We start from the raw sequence: 24,268 nt of genomic DNA on the forward strand, positions 1-24,268 counted from the left end.
TAAAGCAGTATCTTGATACTAGAATTTCTAGTTGAATTAAATATATATTGAAGTACAGTCACATGTGTATCTTACAAAATTAGCTACTATGCAGTGATTATGCTTAAAATCTTATTCCTAGCTTGCTGATAATCTCTTCCTACACAGAAAGACAGAAAATACTTTTATCATTGCATTTAGCATTTCTCCTGTGAGAGTCTCTAAGAAAATGAAGATGAAAACATCAGATGAAATAAGAACATTCTTTGTATGTGTTTTAATAGCAATTAACTCACTGGACATCCTCTAAGTCCTTAATTAAAATGATGGGTTTGTATGTAGCTTTGTTCCAGTATTGACAGACTTGTCTGCCCAAGACCATTTAATGAATTACCTCACCATTGAAAATAATAAAGGACATCTCCCATAAACTAAAGCATCACCAAACTTTTCTGTCTGTCTTCTCTGTGCTGGAACAGTTTTATTTATCATGCCGTTCCATTTCCACTGCACCCTAATTATTACCACTGTATGCTACTGTTGCCTCTTATCTGATAGATGAGTAGCAAAAATAATTTGGGCAAAACCAAGTCCATTTAAATTGTGTCTACTGTAAATTATCTGAAAAAATGAGTTGCAGAAAGTTGCCTTCCTACTTTGAAATTCAGAGTTTTGCACATTTTGTGTTGCATGTTTTGTATTTTTCCTCCTTTAATTATTGTTGTAATAGAACAGGTGGGGTTTTTTTCTAATGTAAAATCTTAAATTCCTGGAGTAATAAACATACCTATATTACACTCTGTACAAAATATTTGTCAGAAGGAGTAATTAAAATTAATTAGTGCTTCTGGCAAAGGTGTAATTGTGCCCTAAAGGTATTGAGCACTGGACTGGAAGATGTTTTTAAGAGTTTCCAACAAAGTAAACAAAAAGCAAGAGTACTTTGAGAGTCGACCATTATTATTGCAGCTTGCTTCTCATGCTTATTGATCACTTCTTGTCTTCCCAAGAGGAACTCCTCAGTCTCTCCAGGAAGCATTATCAGCTCCAAGCTGTTCCTCTTGGCGACTGTGCTCTGACCACATGATAAATTATTACTCCTCATGCATAAAATATAAGATGGAGGGATTGGTCATGTGTGCTCCTCCCATCCCCACATGTTACATTACAATATGCTTACCCAGAATATGTCACAACCTTTCATTATTTACAGAAGTCAGAGCAGCAGCCGGTGTAATGATGATGGTGTTTGGTGTATCTGTAGTTTTCTATCTGAGGAATGTAACGTACTTTACAGACACTAGCTAAACAAGTGCTATCTTTCCATCATTACTATTAAGTGGCCCTACTGGAATAATCAGCCTGCTATTAACTGAAGTTTCTCTCTTCTCCAGTCATATTTAGCATGGTGAAATAATTGACATATTTACTTTGTGCTCTTATTTTCTTCTCCTGTTCCTTTTACGTTGTACCCTACTCCTTTAGAACTAGTTTTGGAGGAAGGAGTTTGATTTTTAAAGAATGTTTGTTCTCTAACTGTGAAGCTGAAAAAAATTAATTCCATAGGAAGGTTGTTTTATAAATTGTTTAAGAAATTGTAAGAGGTCAGTCTCCAAAGTCAGTCTCTCTAAGGCCTTGTCTCAACGCATGTTGCAGAGAAGCTGGAGAATATGCTGCTTTCTTGAATGTTTGTAGAGTTGCCAGAACACCTTTTAGACAGAGGAAGAAATAGAATCTTATTGTTTTGCAGTAGTGATGCGCTACCCGGTATGGTTCTAAAGCTTCTTGGCAATACTGTATAACTCTTTTGTCTAGGAAGAATATAAAAGTTGCAGACAACTTTTATCTAACCTGACAGGGTGCAGTAAAATGTGGTACTCACAGCTCAAGAGGTGCTATCTCTCTGAATGCTGCCAAAATATATTGGTGTGCCACAATACAGGGCTGCTTTATTAAACTCCCTAAATGAGAAAGTGGGATAGGATTTACACATTTCCTGTCTCACTAGCCAGAAGTACCTCTGTTCCCTTTCTTAGGGAAAACCAAATACTTGTAAGATATTCACTTTACGATTTGAGACCTCATATCACTCATTTGCTTGAAAAGTGTGATGGAGGAAAACCAAGAGAAAAGGCTTTGCTCTGTGGCTGTGCTGGTTGCTGTGAGTGACCATTTCATAAACTCTGGTGTTGCTAAGTCAAGAAGTCATACAAAAGGCAAGGGATATCTTACAGGTACAAGATGTGCTTTTCTCCAAGCACAAAAATAATGCTGGTCGTTTCACGGCATATTTTCAATTCCTTTCCCTGGCAGATGTCAGAGTAACACCATTTGAAAAGGCAGGGAAACATGGGACATCTTCTAGATTTTAGCTTTTATTCACGAATACTTGTCCTGGAAGAATTTCCAAAATCTGTCCTTCCAGTTTCTGCTGTGTTTCTGAATCTTCTGAGCTAGATGAAGTATTTGAACACAAATAACTTTATATTATGTTCCCATTCTTTAATGTGATCATTGTGCTTGACAAAGGATACATATTATGTAGCAAAAAAAAAAAAAAAATGTACAAGCGTAGATTTATGCTTAAAATTTGTAGTATTTCTTCTTCTGGTAAAATTGACTAGAAGCATTACAGAAGGTCTGAGGCATAAGGAAAAGAAATCAAATTTCATGTTTTCTAATCTTACACACACTAAATTCCTTTTATAATGATTTTTAAGCTGTACTGTGTTAGGTCAGGTCTGTTACTTGCCTCTTCTGAGGCATGTCTGCATATACTCCTGAATGTAAAAACATCTCTTCTTTTTCTAATTTTTTTGGTAGCTTTTCTTTTGAGTAGTATAGAAGAATTACATTTATGCTCTTGGGAACTGTTAATGGTTTTGATTCAGTAAAACGCTTTTTGTATGAATAGATAGCATTTATCATTTGCTTAATGACTGTCAACTTTATGTGCTAATGTTGAACAATCAGAAGTAAGATAGAGAAAACACATTTGGTTATTTAACAATGCCATTTGACTGTAGTGTTTTAAGGGCTTTATAATTATACATGTGAGAGAGACATTGGCAGCACAGGTATTTAGAAAGAATTTGTTTGCTTGTTGAAAAAAGGATATGTTTGACAAAAGCTTAATTGTTGTTTTTGCATACCTGCAGCGAGGGACAGGACCACTGCAGTTGGTGTGGTGCTTTGTGCATCCACCCAAGCATCTCTGCATCCAGTGGAGAATGCTCCCAAAATCTTGATTTATGAAGAAACCTTTCCGAGATCCACATTCACATTCTGTGGTGCTTCATGTGTATTGTATCCAATTTAATTTTTTTTTAAAAATATGCCTTGCTTTGTACAGTGTAAATCCATTTCTGCTTTACTTTGTAGCCGTTTTTGTTTTGATGTGTGGTGAAGCAGTATCTGGCCTAGTGTAAGGAAATGGAACAGGAGAACTGGGGAGAAAGTACAACAGTCACACCTACTGCAGCAGGAATGGGAGCAGAGCCATGAATACCTAATTGACTGTAGTGATTGCTGTGTCCATACACACGTTATTTTTGTGTGTGTTTAAGCTAGGCTTAGTTTTTGACTCTTTCAGAAAGCTCAAGACCAGAATATGTTTAGAAAGGACCATTAAAGAGGCAACAAAGGGGGAAGCTTTCCTCTCAGTTGAAGAATCTTGTGTATTGCAAGAAATCATTCTCCTAACTGTCCACTGCATGGTGGGAATGATTTATTTTGGTCTTGAGATTAATTTAGGAATTCATCCATGGAAATGAGAATAGTGACACTGGCTGCTGGGTCTTCTGGCTCATCCTAGCATTGATACACTCCAAAAAGCTTTACTTACAAATCTCTGCAGTTCTCCCTTCCCCCTGCTGCAGTCCCTCTGATTTTTGATGTTTGAAGGCATTGAACCCCAGGTTTTATATATATATATATGTATATATATATATATATAAAATGTTACTATTAAAGCACTTCTCCATAATTTTAAGTTTAAGCATAGCCTGAAGCCAATAAGTAGAAAGAGGTTTAAGAGGAAAGAAGGGGCTCTTTTGTAGCTGTTCTGCAATGATTTTTTGATTGTTCACAGAGTTCTGGAGGCAGATGTGGCCAAGGTCTTATAGACGAAGAGGCTGGTTGGACTCCTGAATCACAAAGACTTTTTATGATAAACAGATGGTGCCAAATTTTGGACTAAATCCATTGTGGAATTATCAAGAGATGTTGTCTTTTTGGGAAATGATGTTAAAATGTGTCTCTGTATTCAACAGGGACAAAGTATAACTCCTGATTTGCTGGAATTAAAACTTAATTAGGCCAGGTTTCTCTGAGAAGCCCTAACAACTGCATCCTCCCTTAAAACCTGCAGCTTAATGAATAAGAGAAGAGAAAGATTGAGTGTGGCTATCTAAACATTTTTCCTTGTCACTTTTTATTCTGTACTTTTCTGGGGTATCTATTTAAAATATCAAGGGAACATCAGTAATTTCACAATGATTAACTCTGGCTCTAAAAAAAGTGCTGTCTCAGAGTAATTTTGTTGCTTTCAAGTAGGTAGGCTTGCAACACTAACTCGTATTTGATAGGGAATCTGCTGAACATGAGAAAATGTTTAGATGGAATGATGGTCGATATTCCACCAATAAATGCCAGAGGTGGAAGTTCAAGCCCTGATGCTCACTGAGTCATCCTCACGTCCATGATCTTTCCTGTATTTCCTAAATCTCCTGACCACAGGTGCTCAGACTTCTCTTACTCATTCCCAGATAGGCAGATTGCTGTAGTGTGACCTGGCGTCCTTGAAGTCCGAGACAGTTTTGTCAGGGATTTCTTGTCCAACTGGAAAGGAAATAGTGATAGTATCAATTTGTGCTTTGGTTGTGCCCCATCCTATATAAGCAGTCTGCAGATTTTGAAACACTCTTACTCTGGTTTTCTTGTGCTGTCTGTTACCTACTATTAATTCCCAACGCATTAATTAACCTAAGGGTTATTTGCAGATGTGTTTGATAGAGAGTTTCAAGTTTCAGAACAAGTAGATTTCTAAAACATTTCTAAAATCTGACATCCAAAAAGAAGCTAAAGCCTCTGTGAAGCCAGGGAGACTCTACCATTATATATTTTGTTGGAATCATGTGGCTGGTGTATTTCAGATTAGCTATAGCACACATGAGTTTTACCTGGCTAACAACTCACAGAAGTCCAGATTGGAGATGTGGAGGAGCTGAGTGTGAAGTGAGTGAAGGGGAGACAGGAGATCTGGGGCTTTCTGGAGCTACAGGGAGGGTTTGGACAGTACTGGAAATATGACCCATCATTTTACCCTCAGTTTCCCTTGCTGTGTTTTCCTCTTTTTTGTCCATCTCCGTTACAAAGTACATAAATTCTCTCATAAAAGAGCTGTTCAAAACAAATATTCTTGTAATATCTGTATCTGTGCTGACATATACATAAGGCATTAATTGAGAAGGAATGATATATTGGTACTCAATTTAAAAAAATCCTATTTATTTAAAACAATGTAGAAAGAAGTGTAGTTCAATGGAGAAAATTGTCTTTCAGAAAGTCATGAACATCCCTCTTTACAACATTACTCTATCCCACTGAATTTTGTATAGTAATATTTTAAAAATATTTTAATAAGTCTTTTGTTGGGATGTTTATGTAAGGGATTTCAATGGGCAAATAGGTTTGTTCAGGCAAAGCAATACTTAAACTCCAGGCCTTTGCATGTCAGTGTGAACTAATTAAAATCATATTGTGCAATAGGTCAAGAGATCAGGAAGTTGGCCTTCTAATTAGAAGAGATAGTTATAAATAAAACCTTGTTGTTGAAAAGGAAGAGCAGAATTAAGAAGAAGATGTGGATGTGAGAAAAATAAATCAGAACCCTGGGTCTCTGCTGAAAGCTGTGTTAAAAGTCACCCCTTTCTTTTTTGCCTTTCACCATGTTACATGGAGAGAGACTTGAGGCTTCAGGTTGTCCCTCATTAAGGCTCTTGGGGCTCATTCCTGTGCCAGCAGTGCCTGCCTATGTTGTGCATACCTCAGTCCTCAGATAACAAATAATAGCCTGGCCTCCCCAAACAGAGTCTGACTGGAGAATTCAGGTCTGGTTTGTATTTGCTGTCAGCTTAGACCTTTCATCCTCCTTAATACTTTAGCTGCACCTATTTTTCTGTGGTTCCTGCTATCACCACAAATGGGCACCTTGCCAAACTGGATAGGTGTCATCTTGGGACTGTTTTTGCATGAGCCTTTTGTGCCAGCTTTAATTCTTTATTGTTTAGCTTTCTCTCTTCCATCTTAATAATTGAAAAGCATTTACTTTCAATAACATGTAGGTGTTGGGTGTTATTTTACCTTGGAGCATAAACATAATTAGTAAAAATAATAACAATAAACAGATTTTAGATGGTGGAACAGCTCTTCAACTTTTTCTGTAGTTTTTCATCATTTCAGAAGGATAGAAGGCTGATCTAGTTTGACCACGCATTTGTTTTGTAAAGGGAACTGAGCAGGTGGTGGGACTACTTACCCTCAAGGCTCCAATCCAGCTTAATTTATTCTCTGACTCTATGAAAGCATATATGTCGAAAATAAAAACCATTAATAATATTAAAGCTTGTAAATCTAAGATATCTATTTATCAGAGTGAAAGTCACCATCTTTCCATAGGCTCATGACCAGTTTGTCTTTACAGTGTGATGCTGGTAATACTGGAATACAGGGATTATTTATGGTGTGGGACTGTAAGTTAACCATTGGTCTTCTGGAGACTGTCTTGTAAAATGTTTCCTCAGCATATTCAAACATGTTGCTCTTGGTTTGACATTAAATGTATATTTCACAAGGACTTTGCCATGTAAAATGTTTTGTATAATATTGTGAAGGCAGGGAAAGGATTCCTTTTCTCCATGTGCCCATCAGAAGTAACTAGAACCATAGGATTGGGTTATTTGTGTGAGTCTTCTCGATGCTCTGATGGAGTTTGTCTATCCTGCCCTCCTTCTCATTGGTTCCCAATGCTTCATCCTTAACATCACCACTGCAAGCAGAATTTATTAGTCATTGTAAGACAGGGCTTGTTTATGCCTGCACCCTGGGGTGGCTGCTGAATGTTTTTGTTCTGCCATTGCTCAGATGTTTGTTAGTGCCTGTTTACAACTAAAACCTTAAGGGATGAATATCCTATTGTGCTGACTTTTGTGCGTGGCTGATACAGAGCTTGAGTTTGATGCGAGTTGTTACTTTGATCTTTTGAACTTTGATTCATATAGGTTGTTCAGTACCAAACTACTGCTATGAAAATGTAAAGATTTGTTTTATTTGAGTGAGAATGAGGCTTTCCCCCTTTATTTGCAGGTACACTAACTCAGGGTTGGCTAAAAATCCTGAAAAATTCAAATAAATTTCAGCTCAAACCCATACAAGGTTTATGCACCTTGCTTTTTATAGTTAGGGCCCAGCGTGTGCTTTTGAAGGAAATTCCCATGTCCTGTGGCTAAACACTTTGCTATTTAGCATTATCATGTACCTTGGAGCACATGAACTAGGTTTCTTTCTGGTGAAAGTAGACTGGAAAATGAGTCCCTAATGCATTCCACTGGAAAACTGGCATTCAGCCCTAGCACCAGTCAAGATCTAGCTCGAAATTAAATAAAACCCCCAAACAAAAACCCTCTGTACCATCAAAAGGCCTGAACTGTGTATAGTATTTATACAACAGGTTCTCACCACCAGCTGTTTTACTCCACAGGTGTGTTCTTACTGGTCCTCTGTATTTACTAATGAAGATGTACCCAAAGTGGTAAATTTTAATAGAAAAGTGCAGATGAGTCTTAATGTCCCCTTTGTATACATGGTTGTTTACGGTGCCTTGCCCATTCACCATAATCTCTTCTCATAATCCCATATATGACTTGCTCTTTGCAAGCCTTTTACTTCTGTGAAATTAAGTAGGTGAAGCTGTTTTGAAAAGTATATTTTCCGAGAATGAGTGTATTAATATTAATAATTATATTGAACTTTAGTCTGCATTTGACACCACTGACGAACTATTAAGATTTTTTTTTTTTTAATTTTTCTAAAAATGGGTAAAGATTTTGTGCTATAAATGTTTCTAGGAAGGAGGCCAGACTTGAAGAGGAATTTATTCCCAGGGTTCATCACAGATGCAGTCTTTGGAGCTTTGGTACCTTCAGCCAGTGTTACCTGTCCTCTCACTTTGTTATATTGGAGTAGTTGCTCCTTTCTAATGATATCAGGCTGCAGTTTAGATATGAACTACCTATGATTTAATGCCTCTGATGAAAACATTCCAATGTAACTTTTCAGAAACAGATTGACCCTTTGTGATTTTAATTTCTTTGCAAGCTTTTTAAACTGGCACCATCTTTTTTTTTTGTACAATGCATCAAATATATCTCATTCCTTCTCCTCCCTTTAATGGAAGCTGGAAAATTAAATCTGGAGGCATAACCATAATGCCAAATATCACAGGATATATACTGTTCAGTCTTTCTACTCATGATGATATGTATTTTCTTTTAAAACTGTATTTTTATATATTAGAAATATGCACACTTGAACGTGTTTACTACATCTTTTATGAGGTAATGTTGAGCTGCTTTTTCATTTTAAAGCCATGTCTCAGTGCTCTTGTATTATTTCGTTAATATTGCTCAAATGGCAGAGTACTTGAGATGCTTTGGCCAAAGTGTTGTTCAGAATTACCTCTTTAAAAGATCAGTTAATATTGATCCACATCCGTAGAATGTTGCTATGGAACTGATGCTGTTTACTCGTTAATCACTGCAGACTGCAGCTCACAGTGTTGGCAATGTGACTTGTTTGTTACATGTGACGATCGCTTTATAAATGTCAATAAAATCAAGACAAAAAACTCCAGTACAACTGGAACTAGCAACTCAGTATTTGCCTCATTATTTTTGGCAGCAAAGTAGTCTTACAGAACAGTATGCAATAAAACACCAGCCAACTGAGTCCCACACTGTGGCTATAATTACATATTTTTGTTTGCTAATCAGTAGAATTTTTCTGTGTACACTATTATACTTTAATGGTTCTGTTGCAACACCAAATTTACTACAATGTTCTCTTGAAGAAAATGGCACATAATGATTTTGTATTTACTACAAGAAGATATTAAACTAAATAATACATAATGATGCTACGCAGATTAACCAGCTCTTTAGTTCTTCTGTTCCTTATCTATGCTTTAATGGTGTTTTAGGACAAACATAAAGTTATTTGGGAGGGAATTACCAGAATTACCGAACTGGTAAATATAGCCATCTGTGTGGGATGTCTTGTTTCTTACTTGAAAACTATTAGATTGTAAATTTAAGCTGTGCTTAGTACTTTAATTTCCCTTCCCACAACTCATGGAGCATAAAGAGGGTTGCAGCCAGCTCAGATAAGTAGTAAGTTCATTAATTACAGGTTTACCTTTTTTGTAGGTTAAAAAAGCTTGTGTGGGACTTGATTAAACAAGCTGTTGTGGTGTGGCCTTGTGGAGGACTGGGCAGGAAACAGCTCAGAGAAGCTCCCCATGCAACTTTTGGAATCAGTCTTCCATTTAACTCTAAAGGTTGCTTGCTGTTATCAGGCCTTGTGCCCTTCTTGAGTTTTTTATATGATTTCTGTCCAAAGTGATTGCACTGCAAATAACCCCTAAGGACACTGGGCAATGTGGAAGGTATATTATCTCAAGCTGTGCCATTATCTTGTTTTTATTTCTGTCATTAAATAAATAAATAAATAAACAAACATTCAAGGGGTTTTATTCCTTTTCTTTTTATTCATGATTATTCTGTTACTAATTTCCACTCGATAATTTTGAATATATCTGACAATATTAAGCTAGTAGAAGGCTTTTCCATTTACCTTGGAAACAGAACTTTGCTGTCAGACAAAATCTGTCTAGAAGTAGAAAAGGAAGGCATGGTCCGATGATGGTAGCTTGCTCCCGTACTGCAGATACAGTAAATTATGTGTGAAGGTTGTGGTTTTTTATAGGTTGAGATATAGATCTAATATTTTTTGTAGATTTGTCAGTTTCTGTAATGCAATCTGACATATTAGTGTAAATAAATAGTTTCTCTTCTGCATTTGATTTGCAGCGTAAGTCTGTATCAGGATATGATACTGGTTTTAGAGGGGAAGTTGTATTTAGTTTATGTGATATTTTTGCATGTGGCTGAACAAGTTGATATTTCAGCATTGCTAAATGTTGATATTTCAGCATTGCTAAATGTTGATTGCGTCCTAGATCTTATAAGTTATCTTTTGGCAAGATCTAGTAAGTTACCTTTTTCTTGATTGTGTTGCACATAGGATTTGACATAGGCTCTCAACTAAAGGAAAGAATCTTTAAGAATATTTGTTTTTATGGGTAATTACTTCTCAGGCTTGTGTTAAAACACTGTCTGAAAGAACCTTGTTCATGCATAATTTTCTGGTTAATCTAGTGTTTACCTTTTTCTTCCCTTGTATTCCATTAGAATACATTGTAATGTGTTCAATTGGATTTACCTATTGCAGGGCAATTTTTGTATATGTAATACCATTAATTAATCTGGTTTGAAACAACACTCCAAACTCAGAGGATATTTCTGTGATTGCAGACTGAGAAGTATCTCCACCAAGTTTTCTCCCTTCAGTGGTTCACAATAAAAGTAAATTAGCACAAGTGAAAATGGTCCAGGAAATAAGAAAACCAGCTGCTCCTCAGTGAATAACTTGGAGTTTTCCTAGAGCCTGTTAGCCTTGCTGCAAGCCAGAGAGTATCTCCTTTGTTGATGCTCAGTCTTACTCCTTTGTGCATTCCAGCTGGTGCCCTAATTCAGAGTTCCTTCAATCCCCATGGGTTTTTTAAGTCCTTTTGAAGTATGCCCAGCACTGAATGTACTTTGCTTCTGTAGCTGACCTTTCCTCTGGTACTTTCTTCACCCTCTCTCTCACAGTTGGTGCATCATGGAAACCTCCAGGAAGATCATCTGCATGGTCAAACTAAACCTGTATGGGTTAAAAGGGAAGAGAAGAGATGGCTCTTAAAAACAAACAATCAAATTGCTTACAAAAATTTTCAAGGATGTAATATTTGAAGTTGTAAATCATGAAAGCTTTTTCTTGGCAGATCTTCCCACCTTTCTTTGTAAAGATTTTTCAGAAGTGGACCTATTTCCCTTGCACAATGTACCTCCTTTGTCTGGCTCCAGCTCTCAGTGTCTTCTCCCAGGCTTCCTCAGAAACTTTAATGCATTCTTTCATTCCAGCAATGATGTATAGTGTTCTGGTGCTTGGTGCACCCTATGGCTAAAGAGAAAAATCACCTTCTCCCATGTCTGGATTAGTTATATTTAATTAAAAGTCATATTTCCTTATGGAAGCCCTCAGGCTTCAAATCCACAAAGAGCTATGTGAGAATGCCCCCTTCCATATTCTCTGTCAAGGAGGGCTTATATTATCTCCCCTTGCATTTTCATGGGGAAAGAGTGGTTAACATTATACTTTTTTTTTTTTAATTTTCACTATACCTTTAAAATTTTCAGGAATGACATGCCAAAAGCCTTTTGGGCTGTTAGGATGCATCACTATTATAAGGCTTCCTTTTACACAGTCATTTTATAATTATTACTTGATAGCCTGCTCCGTCTAAATCCTTGACCTGTGCCTGTCAACTGCTGGCTGATTGTAGTGAATAAATTTGTATAATCACTGCACGATGACTGCTTAATAACTGTACTCCAAATATGCAAATATCTATTCTGGCTTAATACAATTCATCTGCTTTGACCAGCCTGTGCACTTAGTATTTTCGAAACATTTATAAGCAATGGAGCACACTATTTCAGTCTCCTATCTTCTTGTGCTGAGCCTCTAAAATGCTGAAATGTACAGAGAAGAAAAAGATGTACAAAAAAATCCAAAAAAAAATAGACATCAGACAACAGAGAAGAAGCACTTGTCTGTATGTGTTGTAAATGAGGGGGGGAAAAACCCCTTAAACAAAAAACTTCCTAAAGGATTATAGAAGGTTTTTCTATTATCATTATTTTCTAGGTTAGCAATATGCCTTTTTTCAGAATAACCTGTGGTAATAATTTCCTTGTCTGCATTAGGAGAAGACTACATAAAATTGGAAGATACAAATTCAAAAGCCTATTTGAGTCTGAGACACTTAGAAAATACTCAAAAATAAATTGCAGCCCACAACCAAAAAAAACCCCCAAACCAAACCAAAAAATGCCAAAACCGCAAGATAAAAAGCAAAGCCATAGTCATACAGAAAAGACATCTTTCTCATCTTTGTGATTTTCCAATGCTGTGGACGTTCTGGTAATTTCTTTCTCTGATCTTGCCCTCTTCTCTTAAGCATTTTCTTTGGCCATCAAGTGACACAGGTTGCTGAGACAGATGGACAGCGAATCATACCAGTTTGTCCATTTCTGTGTTCCTTATTGCAGCATCAGAATATCAGCAAATAGCTTTTTAAAAATAAAATCTGATTTTCATTGACATACTTTTTATCTTCCTATCTTTATCTTTATACTATAAGACATACTTTTTATCTTCTTATCACATTCTTGTTCCTTTAGCCTTTCTCTGAGTTTAACTTAATGTGTCTGAACTGTGCAGGAGGAAAAAGAGAATCCATAGTTCAGTGCACCAGACAGAGCTTGATATGACGGTAGTAACTCGATCTGTTCAATAGCCATCATGGCAAAGAGGGTTTTAGAGACATTTTGAAGGCAATAATATGGATATTTACTAAAAAAAAGACAGTCCTGTGTAATAATAGCACAGTAACACGAGTAAAAATCCAGGACAAAGTAGGCGTCTTAGCAATGAAACGTAGATAAACATTTGTTGTCTTTCCAATCTGTGCAGTATCCAGCTGGAAACAAAGTACTGTGGCTGCTCAGGAGGCTGAGGAAAGGATTTCAGAGTGGCCAGACCCATTTCTCCAGGGTGATACCACCTAAAACAACTTGCACCTTCTTACTAGTTGTTTTGGGGAGCTGGGGGAGCGAGTTGAGAGGAGTGTGAACTGAGCTTGTTTTAATAGCCCAGAGTAGCCTGAATTTCTCCAGACTTATCACCTCCCTCCTCAGTAAACAACAACAAGCAGTTTTTGTGCTCACTGTGTGTAGGGCTTAGCTGTCTCCTTTCCATCTGGAAAAGAGTGTGGCATGTCAGGTGTCTCAACACTAACACAATTAAAAGGAAGTGAATGGCTCCTTCACACATGCCTTAATGTCAGCAGTTTGGACTGGGAAAAACTGGAAAAGCACTATTGGAGCCTTTCCTACTGTTTTTTCTTGCCAAAAGTGTGACATTCAGACAGGTTTATCAGCCCCGTGTTTCTCTGAGCCCTTATGCTGCTTGAGTGGGCTGACAAAAGTGTGAATCCTATTGACATTACAGCTCTCGTCTACAAAACTGGAGCAGAGCGCTCAAAGACCAAGGAAGATGATGTCATAAGTGTGAGATAAAACGAACACTTTCTTCATTGTTTAGTGGTTTGTGGAAGGAATTTGCCAATCATCATTACCAGCATGACAGGACAACTTTGACTTGGCTTTTTGTTTATTTTTAATATGAGCTTCTGGTATCCTGAGATATTTAACTAAAATAAAAAATCTGCCAAAATATGTGAGTTTCCTATTGGTTTCTGTTTTGTCAAAGTAGGAATAACTGGCTGCGTGCAATAAATGCAGGAGACTTAAATTTTCAGATTCGTGGGCAATTGAGATTTATTTTGAATTGGTGTTGATTTCTTTATCCATATGGGCTTTTTGCCAGTTTATGGCAAGGACATTGATTATGTTGGATGTTTCAGCTGCTTTTGTTAGGCTTGGCTGTGAACTGCATCCAGATAAGGTTAACCTTCTCTTAAAACAACCAGTAGGCTTTAAAATTTAATTCCCACTACTTTTCACCATGGCAGGCAATTACTGGTGGTTTGTAATGCTAAATTTATAGGATTTCACCTCGACAATACTCAAAAATACAAGTTTCCCATGTCTGACTTTCCAATAGGGTTTACACCTAGCATTGTTACGCATAGTTTTGTTCCTTGCAGTATATCCTGGAATAATGGTTTATTATGTTTTATTATTACTTTTCATTAAGCTTGCTCTGCAGTATGGTTGGCTGGAGCTGGGAGGATCCCCAGTTGTAATTCCACCTGCCAGAAGGCCCCTTGTGCAGCTTTAGAATGGTGATTCTTAAGAAAAGAAGGCACTGTTCAGAGAATGTGGATTGACACATTAGGTAATCAGTAATTTAAGCATCAAGACTTAAGGTGTCATTTTGGTCTTAAATAAGGTGTACACACTAAGGGTTTCTGAAAGTAGGAATATTTAAGGAATGTGAGTGTAGATTGTGATGAAATGTGAACCTAATTCAGGGAACTAGCCATCTCAAAATAAATGGTTCATCTGTGTTTTCTGTGTTTAAAATGGAGGATTTTAAGGATAAAGCTTAAGATCATGCTTTTGAATGCTGAGATTTTGGCCAGGAAATACTCTATAATTACTAAGTTTTTAAAATTGATTATGTTAGAGGCCTATAAACCAGTGCATTGATTAAAAATCTCCAGTTCATTAAACTTCCAAATGACAGAGGCCATCCCAGTAATAAAAACTGCTGTTCCTAGCAGTCATATGGCATCTGTGTTATAATCTTTTTAAGATCTCCACCTTTGTTCGTTAGACCATCACCTGTTGTCTCTTGAGGGCAGGATTTATTTCCTCTTGACACTGGTCTCAGAGGTACAGTTGCAACTTTGGCAGCAGTTGATTCCAATGAACTTTTCAGAGGTACTTTGCCAGTTTAGCAGAATGAAGCTGAATTTCTTTGTGAGTTGGTTCTTGGATTGTTATGTGGGGGTTTGGTGGTGTTTTTTTGGAGAGTGGTGTTTTTTGTTGTTTGGTGTTTTTTTTTTTTTTTTTTTTTTGGTTTTTTTTTTCCTCTTCTGGTTGCTACACACATCCTTGCAATGAGCATTTTTGGAAGGTCCACAAGAATGGAGGACGTGTGTAGCAGAGATTATACAGTGCACAAAGCAGTTTTCTCTTTTGTCCCCATCAGTGCATCTAATGCAATGACATTATCCTGCTTTTATGCACTTGTGTCATTTGCCATGTGGAAGACCAGTGCCACTTCAGAAATATATCAAGCACAGGTGACTTTCTTAAATAAGCAAGCCTCATGAATTTTCTAATGAAAATAAGAAATAAATATCTGGAAAAGCACCAGAGAACAGGAATTATTATGGAAAAAAGACTATATAGATTCTTGAAATGTAACACAATAAATCTGCATATGTTGTTTACATCATAGCTCACTTTATTCAGCCTTGCACACAAGGTCACAAAAGAAATTTGGGCCTTATTATTCCTGGAGGAGTTTGTATTTTTTGCTGTGGTGTTAGATTACCATACCCTTTTTATTACCATCTGCACTGCAAGGCTAGTTTTGCTGAGGTTATTTTTTTTAAGCAGCATCCCATGATACCCTTAATTCTGTGTTTCCTGTGCTTTTGCTTCATATGCAATTTTAAGACATTTTCCTAAGAAATAGATTTTTTCTATATTGTATAGCAGTAAATTAGCTAGTATTTGTAGTATATAACTTTAACCCTTTAATTTTGGAGGACAAATGCAATTGTTTTACAATAATTTAACTAAGAAAAGATTTCACCTTAGCATCCTTCAGTGTATAGGGAGAAAGATGGTGTCAAAGATTACATATTTTTGTTTAACATGATGTCATAAATATGCTGTCCTTTTGCACAGGATTTTTATTTTGATACCTGACTTTGCTTGTGTATTTTAGCCAAATATTTTCAGCTGACTTCTTTGTGCCACCAATGCCATTGACTGCGGTAGCTTTGAAAATAGTTTTTCTTCATTAATGGCTTCTGGTGAATTGTTGGGAGAACAAAGCACTGTCCCTAGTGGCTCCTGAAACTTATGGAAGCATGCAATGAAATAGCTATTATTTTTCATGAAAAAAAAAACCATTAGAGTAGTACTTTTAATAGCTTTACACAAGCATGAACAACTTGAACTATAGAGATGAAATTGAAGTTTCTTGGGTTGTTTTTCAGCCTCAAAATATTGTTCATGTTTGTCGATCTTCAAAACTGAGAAGCCCCTTCCATGTGCTTGTCCACCCAAGCATGGTGAAACAATAAATACAGAAACGCAGTTTTTCTGGGCTCTCCACACATGAAGGCACTGGGTAACAGGATCACTTTTCAAAAGACAAGTTGACCTGCATTAAGTCTTTGAAGTCATTCAAAAGCTGAAGTGTTTTGTGCTATTTCAGAATTTATGAAATTTATGAGAATTTATGGGGACCTCAGATTGTGGGGTACCAGTTTGTTGGGATGGGAGGCAGAAGAGGAGCAGGTGTTCTTCCACCATCCTGTGGGTGTTTGCTGCCTCACTGGTGGCCCTAGGCAGGACTCAGTGCTCTCAAAAATCCTTAGAAGTAGCTTGGTTTATAAGCCTGAAACTCATTTCAAGAAGCACAGTACCAAGAAGGATAGAAGCCCTCTCTTTAGTATCTTCAAGTGTTGTTGATTGATCAGCATGCAGATCAGAAATTGGATTTCTTTTAGTTATGACTGACAGTTTTGTCTGTGGGAATTTCCCCACATAGACCTTAAATGGCAGGTCACTTGTGTATGAAAATAACCCAAAGCATATCTATGTGATTTCCATAAGCCTGAACAAGAAGGCAGCCTGTAGAAGAAAAGGCACACTGTGAGGCAGAGTGAGGGCTTTGAAGTGAAATCACATTTTCTCTTGGTTGTAGAAAGCAGTGAGAAAGCACAATTCCTTATCGTTGTCATGTGATGCCAAATCAGATTTGACTGGGTTTTTCAGCCAGTTGTACAATGAACAGTGGGATATGGTCTAATGTTTTCCAGATCTTTTTGGAATAATGCAGATGTGCATCTATAGCAAAGTTAAAATTGAAAATACAGATGAAATATCTGAAACCAACCTATCAAGGATTTTGTACTTTCCTATTAATTTGGCAGCATGCCATTATTATAGTGTAAATTTCTTCCTCATTACTACAGAATAACAAAATGTCTTTGACCATAATTTTTTCCCTCCTGAGGTGGTTGTTATTATCTGTAATTTCCACTAAGTTTTCCTGTTAGTAGTGCTTGATTCTCTGTACATTGACATTACTAGTTGCTACACACCTCCAGAAAGAGAATATTTCATGTAAATATTTTATAATGCCTGTTCCATGTTTTTCTTTTTTCTTAATTAATATGGCAAAGACATGTTGTAGCTGAGGCTGAAGAATCATATTTACCTTTGCAATCATCTTACTTTGTGTTAGGCAGAGTGCTCATATTTGTCAATATATTTCAGTGTAGTTCTGAAGTGAATATATTATTTGAAACATAGAGTATTTCTGGCATGAGTTATTGAGTTATGAAATAAAAAATGCTACACAGACCAGAGGTCATCTCTATTAATGTATTTAATGAAGTATGATAGGAAAAAGAGGTTATTATTAAAGTTTTGGGTGGTTTGGTGTTTGGGTTTTGATTTTGTTAGTGCTGTTCTCCCCCTTCCCGCCTCCCCACTTTCATTCTTTTGTGTCATCAGTCACTGAAGTATATCAAATGCTAATTTTTACTTTTCCATCTAAGCCTGTCTGGAGTATTCAATCATTTTTTTCTTGTGCCACCTTTATAAGGGAAGTATGCATGTCTACTTGTTCCATTCTGGCAGATGTCTTCCATTTTCCTTGTCATATGTCAGGATTGGTTGTGATAGAATTGATTTTTCTCCATTAAGAATTCAATTTTTTTCAATTATTCTTTCATCCTTCTGGAGCTTCTTTGCTTATAAAGGTTGGACACAGATGTGTGGAATCAGGAAACTACTGATAGACCATCTTAATCATAGCTGTATTTGCATTAAGAGCACCCTTCCAACATGAGAGGGGTTATAGATGGGGAGCTGGGACCTGCTGTGTGATCACAGCTGCTCTGACACATGGAATGCTGATTTTTGGGTATTTTAGAAATGGCAAACCTGTGCTTCTACTTCCCTGGCAGAGGTGATGGTTTCCTTCTGCAGGTCCCATTGCTTGGCTGTGCTCTGAGCTGGACTTATGCTAAAGAAAATGAGTTTGAGGAAGAAGAGGTCAGATTGTGGAGTTGAGAGAGCAGTTGAACCTTGCACAGACACTATTCCAAGGAAAGTGCTGAACTGGTGGGGACAGCAAGGACCTCAGGGGTGGAAGTGATTCATCAGCCACCAAGTGAATGCTTGCATGGACTTGAGTCCTTGTCCACTATTCCTAAGGAGTTCTTCCTCTGTAAAGAATCATGGAGAAAGTGCTAGTCCTAAGCATCTGTGCTGTTTTTATGTTGCTGTCTCAGGAAGTGCTAAGGCTGGTAAAGATTGTGGTGATTCTGCTTATAAAAATACTCTTGAGGCATATATATGCATATATAATACTCTTCAATGCATACTTGTTTACTTATCCTGCTTGGTTTGGAAGAACATTTAGTAATTAGGTTAAAACAATTAAATTGGTTATTATGAACACAGGATAGATTTCAAACATTCTTTCTTCCCTTTAATGTTACAAAATATTATTCTTGCAGTAGCACCTTGGAGTCTGTTGAGCAGAGATTTTGGATAAGTTAAAAAACAAAAGTTCAGCTGAGGTAGAATAAGAAGCCTTGGTGTCTTGGGACAGAGAATGTGCAATGTGCTTACAGCTGGTGGCTTGGCATCCATGGTCTTTTCAAGAAACAATTTTAGAAAATTTCATTGAAAATGCAGTATCACATCATTCTGTAGTTATCTTTTGCTAATATAAAGTACTACAAAAAACCATTTTGAAAACCAGTGACAATGTGTCCAGGATGGGCATGGAATATTGCAAGGAACTGCTTATCCACTTGAACTGCTGTGCCACCTGAACGTGAACTCTGGTATAGAACTCAAAATGGACAATCAGGTTTTTAACACTTAGCAGAAGTCAGTTTTCATCCATTTGAAGATGTTATCTGCCTCCCCACTTGGGGATGCCTTACTTTAGGAAATACTCATAAACACCTCATAAAACCAGTTGTGGCCTTAAGGTAGAGAGGACTGCCATTGTTTCCATGGTGGCTCCCAAGAGCATCGTGGGGTGGGGAGTTTCCCCTTCTCTCCCTGTGTTGCAGCAGGCTCTGCGTGGTCCGTGGGAGCACTGAGTGCCATGGCTTGCTCACATGTGAGCCTGGAGGAAGCTACACAGCACCTGCTGTGACCAGGTGATGTGAATCTCTTAAAAACCCACCCTCCCATTGCCCTTTCAAACCTGCTCTCCTTTAACTGCTTCAAACGTGCTGCAGGGCACAGCTCTAAGTTTGAACTAGTTAAATCTGAATAAAATCTGAAATAAATCTTAAACAATGTTCATACAGATTCATCCTTTCTTAGCTATGTAAGTATTTTTTTAGCCTTTATACTTGAGCTTATTTTTTGAGTTGATGTTATGGTTTATGTGAAGATTATTTCTTCTAGTTGAACTCCATAGCTGCTGCCGAATGAGGGCTTTACTCTAGTGAATATGTTCATGCATACACTACTTCCTTTATTATTTTCTATTCTTTTTCTCAAACTTTTGCTATAATTACAGTAAATGATTTCTTGGATTGCATGTTGAGAGGGTAGAATTGCTGTGCCAGCAGCCTTGTTTTATTCTTTTGCTGGCTCCTGAAGGTAATAAGATCTATCTGCTCTATGAATTTTCTTGCATACTTAGCTGCAATTGCAACCTTTAGTAATTATTTTTTTAATTAGCTCCAAAATTTTGCATGAATAATGCAAAATTTAAAAAAAATGGAAAAATTTAAAAAGCTCAGAAGTAGTTATTTTTTATATTTCAAAACAGTAAGCATTATTTGTTGGAATTTTTATATAAGGCATTAGTAGCATGGTGACATTAAATGATCTGCACAGTTGTAGAAGTATCAGAGGTATGTTGTAAAAGAGGGTTTGGCATGTAGATGGGGATCAAATTATTTTCATAATTTGTCATGACAATTTCTTAGAGCCTTCAGTAAGATCCTTTTCTAATACTAAAACTTTTATTCTACTTTACATTTTCTGGATGTTTGCTTTTAAATTCACAGAAGTTGGTTAAAAAATACGCTTTTATGATACTCATTGACTAATTCTATCAAAAGAAAAACATGCGTATATTTAGATATCAACTTACAAGATCAGTTGGTCTGGGCTATGGATGTAAAAATGGGCAGTAAAAGTTTATTACTGTGAGTGAAGACAACATAAAAAGTGGTTTTTAATAAATTCCATGTTCTGGGCTTGTTTTGTAGTGGATGGCTGCATACACCGAGCTGCTGGGCCCTGCTTAGTTGCCGAGTGTCGCAACCTGAGTGGCTGTGAGACTGGACAGGCCAAAATTACCTGCGGATACGACCTACCTGCAAAATGTGAGTCAAGCCTTTCTCAGCATTCTTGTTTCCAGCATGTGCTGCTGGTGTGCATGGTTCATTTCCCTGCAGTCTAATTCAACAGGGTATTCATTTTACGGAATTAGCAGCGGGACTTAATTAAGCATGTTCTGTAATAATGTCTTCCCCTCAAAGCAATTCAGGCTTTTCTAAATGATTATTTCACCTATGTTCTGCGATGAAAACTTACATGTCTCTAAAATATAAAGCATCTTTCATGTTTATTTTTTGCAAGCTAAAACCTATCCTGTCATATGCATAATAAAGGATTGGAAATGCTTTATGAAATATGAACAAAATATACATTATCATATTTAAGTTCCGTGGAGACAGTTTTTTGAAATGTTGCATATTTGATATTTTTCATGCAGATTCTTTGATTGTGAATACTTTGAGGGCCCAGGAGATCAAAGTGATGTATTGTGTTTTCAGCTGCTGTGTAGTGTCTGATTGGCAATTACTGTGAAGGCATCTGTCACACTTTAGCTTTCGCCAGAGTGCAGCTGAGTGCTGGAATGTTTTTGCACTTTGAAGGTGGAATTGTCAAAAATTTTCCTCCTATTTCAAGTAGGAAGATGGTTATTTGACTGTGTTGTGTAGATGTTGAGCTTGTCTTACAGACCACTAACTGCACATTGGTCAGCCAGTCCATTATATGAAAATATAAAGTAGAAATATTTGCAAATTAGGATCTTATAGAATAGTATATTAAGACATGAAGATACAAATACTGAAAAGCATTGCAGACTTCATATAACTAGATTTCAACTAGCTTTTTTTTTTAAATTATTATTTTTTTAAAGTCAGATATGGGAAACTTGTATTTCTTTGAGATATGCAGGCTGCAGCAGGAACATGGCTCATAAAACAATATCTAGAACTCTCTTAACTCTCATGTAAAATCAAATGCTGGCTGCAGTAGCAGGTATTTCTCTAGGCTCCTGTAGTCCTTAATGTCTTAGATAGGTATGAAAATTGTTTTCCCAGTCATTTTTTTACTCTTTTTATGATGGTGGTCATGAGAACTTCCAGTTATTTCCTTGGCAGTGGTAATTTCTATTTGTGGGAAAACTTTTCTGTGTTTTATACGTTGTTTTGCCACATGATAATGGTCATTTATGAAAGGCTAATTTGACTAGAGGTCAGGGAAATTGTTGAGGAAGGTTCAGTGTGGTGGTTAGCTTGGGTTTGTACATGGCTCAAAGCATCACCGGATCCCCATAAAAGGGATTGTTGGATGACACATTGTAATTTACTCTTCTGGGGATGTTTGATGTTCTCCCTGTTTAACCAAAAAGTATCTCTGGAGGGACTGAAAAGCTGCTCATCAGTAGGTGAAAATTCCTCTCATGTATTTTAGTGACAGAAATTAAATCCAAAGTATCAAGGCAACTGATGTGTGTTGGAAAGAGGAAAGGTCATGCCTGAGGTGTGACCTCCCTTTAAATCTTGCAGCAGTTCAAGGGGCTGCTTAAGTTAGGTTTGAAAAATGAGATCCTATTTGAAGGCTATAGGAAAATCTTAGTTCTTTGTGTAAGCATAATAAACAAAACAATTAGGAAACTCATTATCACTTGAAGCTGGAAATAAAACCTGTAACCAGGCATAGGGAAAAACCAATATTCTTAATCAGTATTCTTAGAAGTTGAAACTGCATTAAAGCCACGTCTATTTGTATTTGATCATGCATCAACATGAGGAGGGGACAGGATACCTTTAACATCAACAGACACAGGGAGGGAAACATTCAATTTTCATGCAGAGGCTGAGAATTTTAAACTCTTGATTACTTAATTTTTTTTCCCTGAAAATATATTTGTGTTCTCACTAACAATTGTTTTTTTTTACTTTTGCCTTTATAAGCTTTAGTTTGTAGGCTCATTAAATTATTGTACCTTTTAAACCATTCACGTGAAAGTGATCCAACAGTCAAGACTGGTTTCATATTTTAGAGAGCTATAAAGCTACTGGATATCTTGTGTCACTCTCTGTCACTTTGTCTTAATAGTATGACAGTTTAACTGTGGGAACTATTTTGCATTTGACTTTCCTGAGGAAGCAGTGCTCTGAAAGGAGGTCCAGACTTTCCCATCCAGATCTGCTGTGAGGCAAGGTGGTGTGCCAGCAATTTGCTGAAGGTTATGGTTGACTGTTAACTTCCAACTTTCACAAGCAGTTTGCTTTTTATTGATCTGTTTGTGGGTAGGGAAACAATCACAATAATCAGTTAACAGTTTTTTGAGTAGTGAATTATTTATTCTGTTGTCTACTGTTGACTGTAGTTGGACAAACAATCATAGTAAATGTAAAATGCATTTCTTAGCATGATGAATTGTCGTGTTTGGGTGTTTGTTGTGTTTTTGTTATTTAACAGAATTCTAAAATGTTACAATTCTGTTTCCTACCCCTGGGGTTTTCCCATTTCAAGTTCTTGATCCTGAAAAGCTTTGCTTGGAAACAGTTTGCTGAATTCAGCAAAGCTGCTCTGGGACACAGCAGCCTGTGTGTGCTGTCTGATGCAGGACTTGGGCTTCAGCAAGAACTTCATATTAAAAAAGGTTTAGTATTCAAAAATCATGCAGCATATTGCTTTGTTTTATCAATGACTTGGAGGAAGCTGAGATTAAGTTTGGTACTGAAGGGAAGGTATGCTTTGTTAGGAAGGTAGTAGTTGGTAAATAAAAACCACTCTGGCCATCTCCTTTATGATCTATTGTATTTTTATTGAGTACTTTGCTATATTTACTTAGATAAAACAAAAACAGGTCTGACAAATAACTTCATAGTGGAAAAATTGAAAAATAATATCTGACTGAAAAGTGCAAAGATTTAGTATATAGGCTGGCTTTATGTGATTTGTTCTTGGTGTATCTGAGTCAGAAATCAGTTTGTGAAGAACACAAGTAACAGCAAATGTTCAGAGAGAGAATACATACAATTGTTCATAATTTTCTTCAGCGCTTTATTGTAATAATGTGAACAGACCAAGATTAATATGTCTGTGGCCTGGAGATGTTTCTTTATAAACTTTTCAAGACATACACTTTGTTATGCCAAAACATATTCTGTTTGAAAATAGAAAGGAAGTCAAACTGAGTTTTCTAATTACCAGTTAACGTAACATTCAGTACAGTTTTACAGAAATCAGTGTAATCACCATCTGCCTCCTGTGCTGCAAAAGCCTACACAAAGCCCCCCCAAATGCCAACCAAGTTATTTGCTGAATACATAATTTGGTTGATGTCATCTATTGTTGTTTTTCAGCAAACACCTATGTAGACACCCAAGTTTCCATAGTGCTCTGGAGGGCTGAAAAAGGCAGTGCCTTTTGCTCTGAGATAGTTTCCTTTAACGCTGTCCCAGACTGATCATCAGTTATTTAACTTCTGTACTTCATATTGTTGTTCCTTTTAAAGAACAGTTCATTCTAAATATTGTACAGCTGATCTTCAAACATTGAGCAGTACTCTGATACTGACATGCTTTAAATAACAGATGAACAGTATCTGTTTAAAGCTCTGCTAATGCTTGTTTTCTTTCTCATTTGATTAATAGTCTCAGTTGGCTCTACTGGCAGAAAATGGTCTGGATGTAAATTGTGTTTATGGCTGGAACGAGGGGTCCATAACAGCTTTGTGGATTGTTATCTACTTGCAGAGGTTCACTATAAAAAAAGACCCTGTCAGGACACATTAGAAAATAGAGTCCCATTCCTCCTGGTATTTAACAGGCCTAAAAACAATTGAA

At 36.9% G+C, this 24,268-nt stretch overlaps 1 protein-coding gene across 7 annotated transcripts in view; it reads left to right on the forward strand.

Moving 5' to 3' along the window:
• Nucleotides 1–24,268, forward strand: part of MACROD2 (mono-ADP ribosylhydrolase 2) — an 845,784-nt gene that overhangs the window by 241,638 nt on the left and 579,878 nt on the right. For all 7 annotated transcript variants that reach the window (XM_085577219.1, XM_077781852.2, XM_021527839.4 and 4 more), the window contains one exon: nucleotides 20,384–20,500. In XM_085577219.1, the coding sequence (XP_085433345.1) occupies nucleotides 20,384–20,500 (117 nt within the window). The remainder of the gene's footprint in view (nucleotides 1–20,383; nucleotides 20,501–24,268) is intronic.

The sequence above is a fragment of the Lonchura striata genome, chromosome 3, assembly GCF_050655825.1.
Source record: "Lonchura striata isolate lonStrDom1 chromosome 3, ASM5065582v1, whole genome shotgun sequence".
Taxonomy (NCBI): Eukaryota; Metazoa; Chordata; class Aves; order Passeriformes; family Estrildidae; genus Lonchura; species Lonchura striata.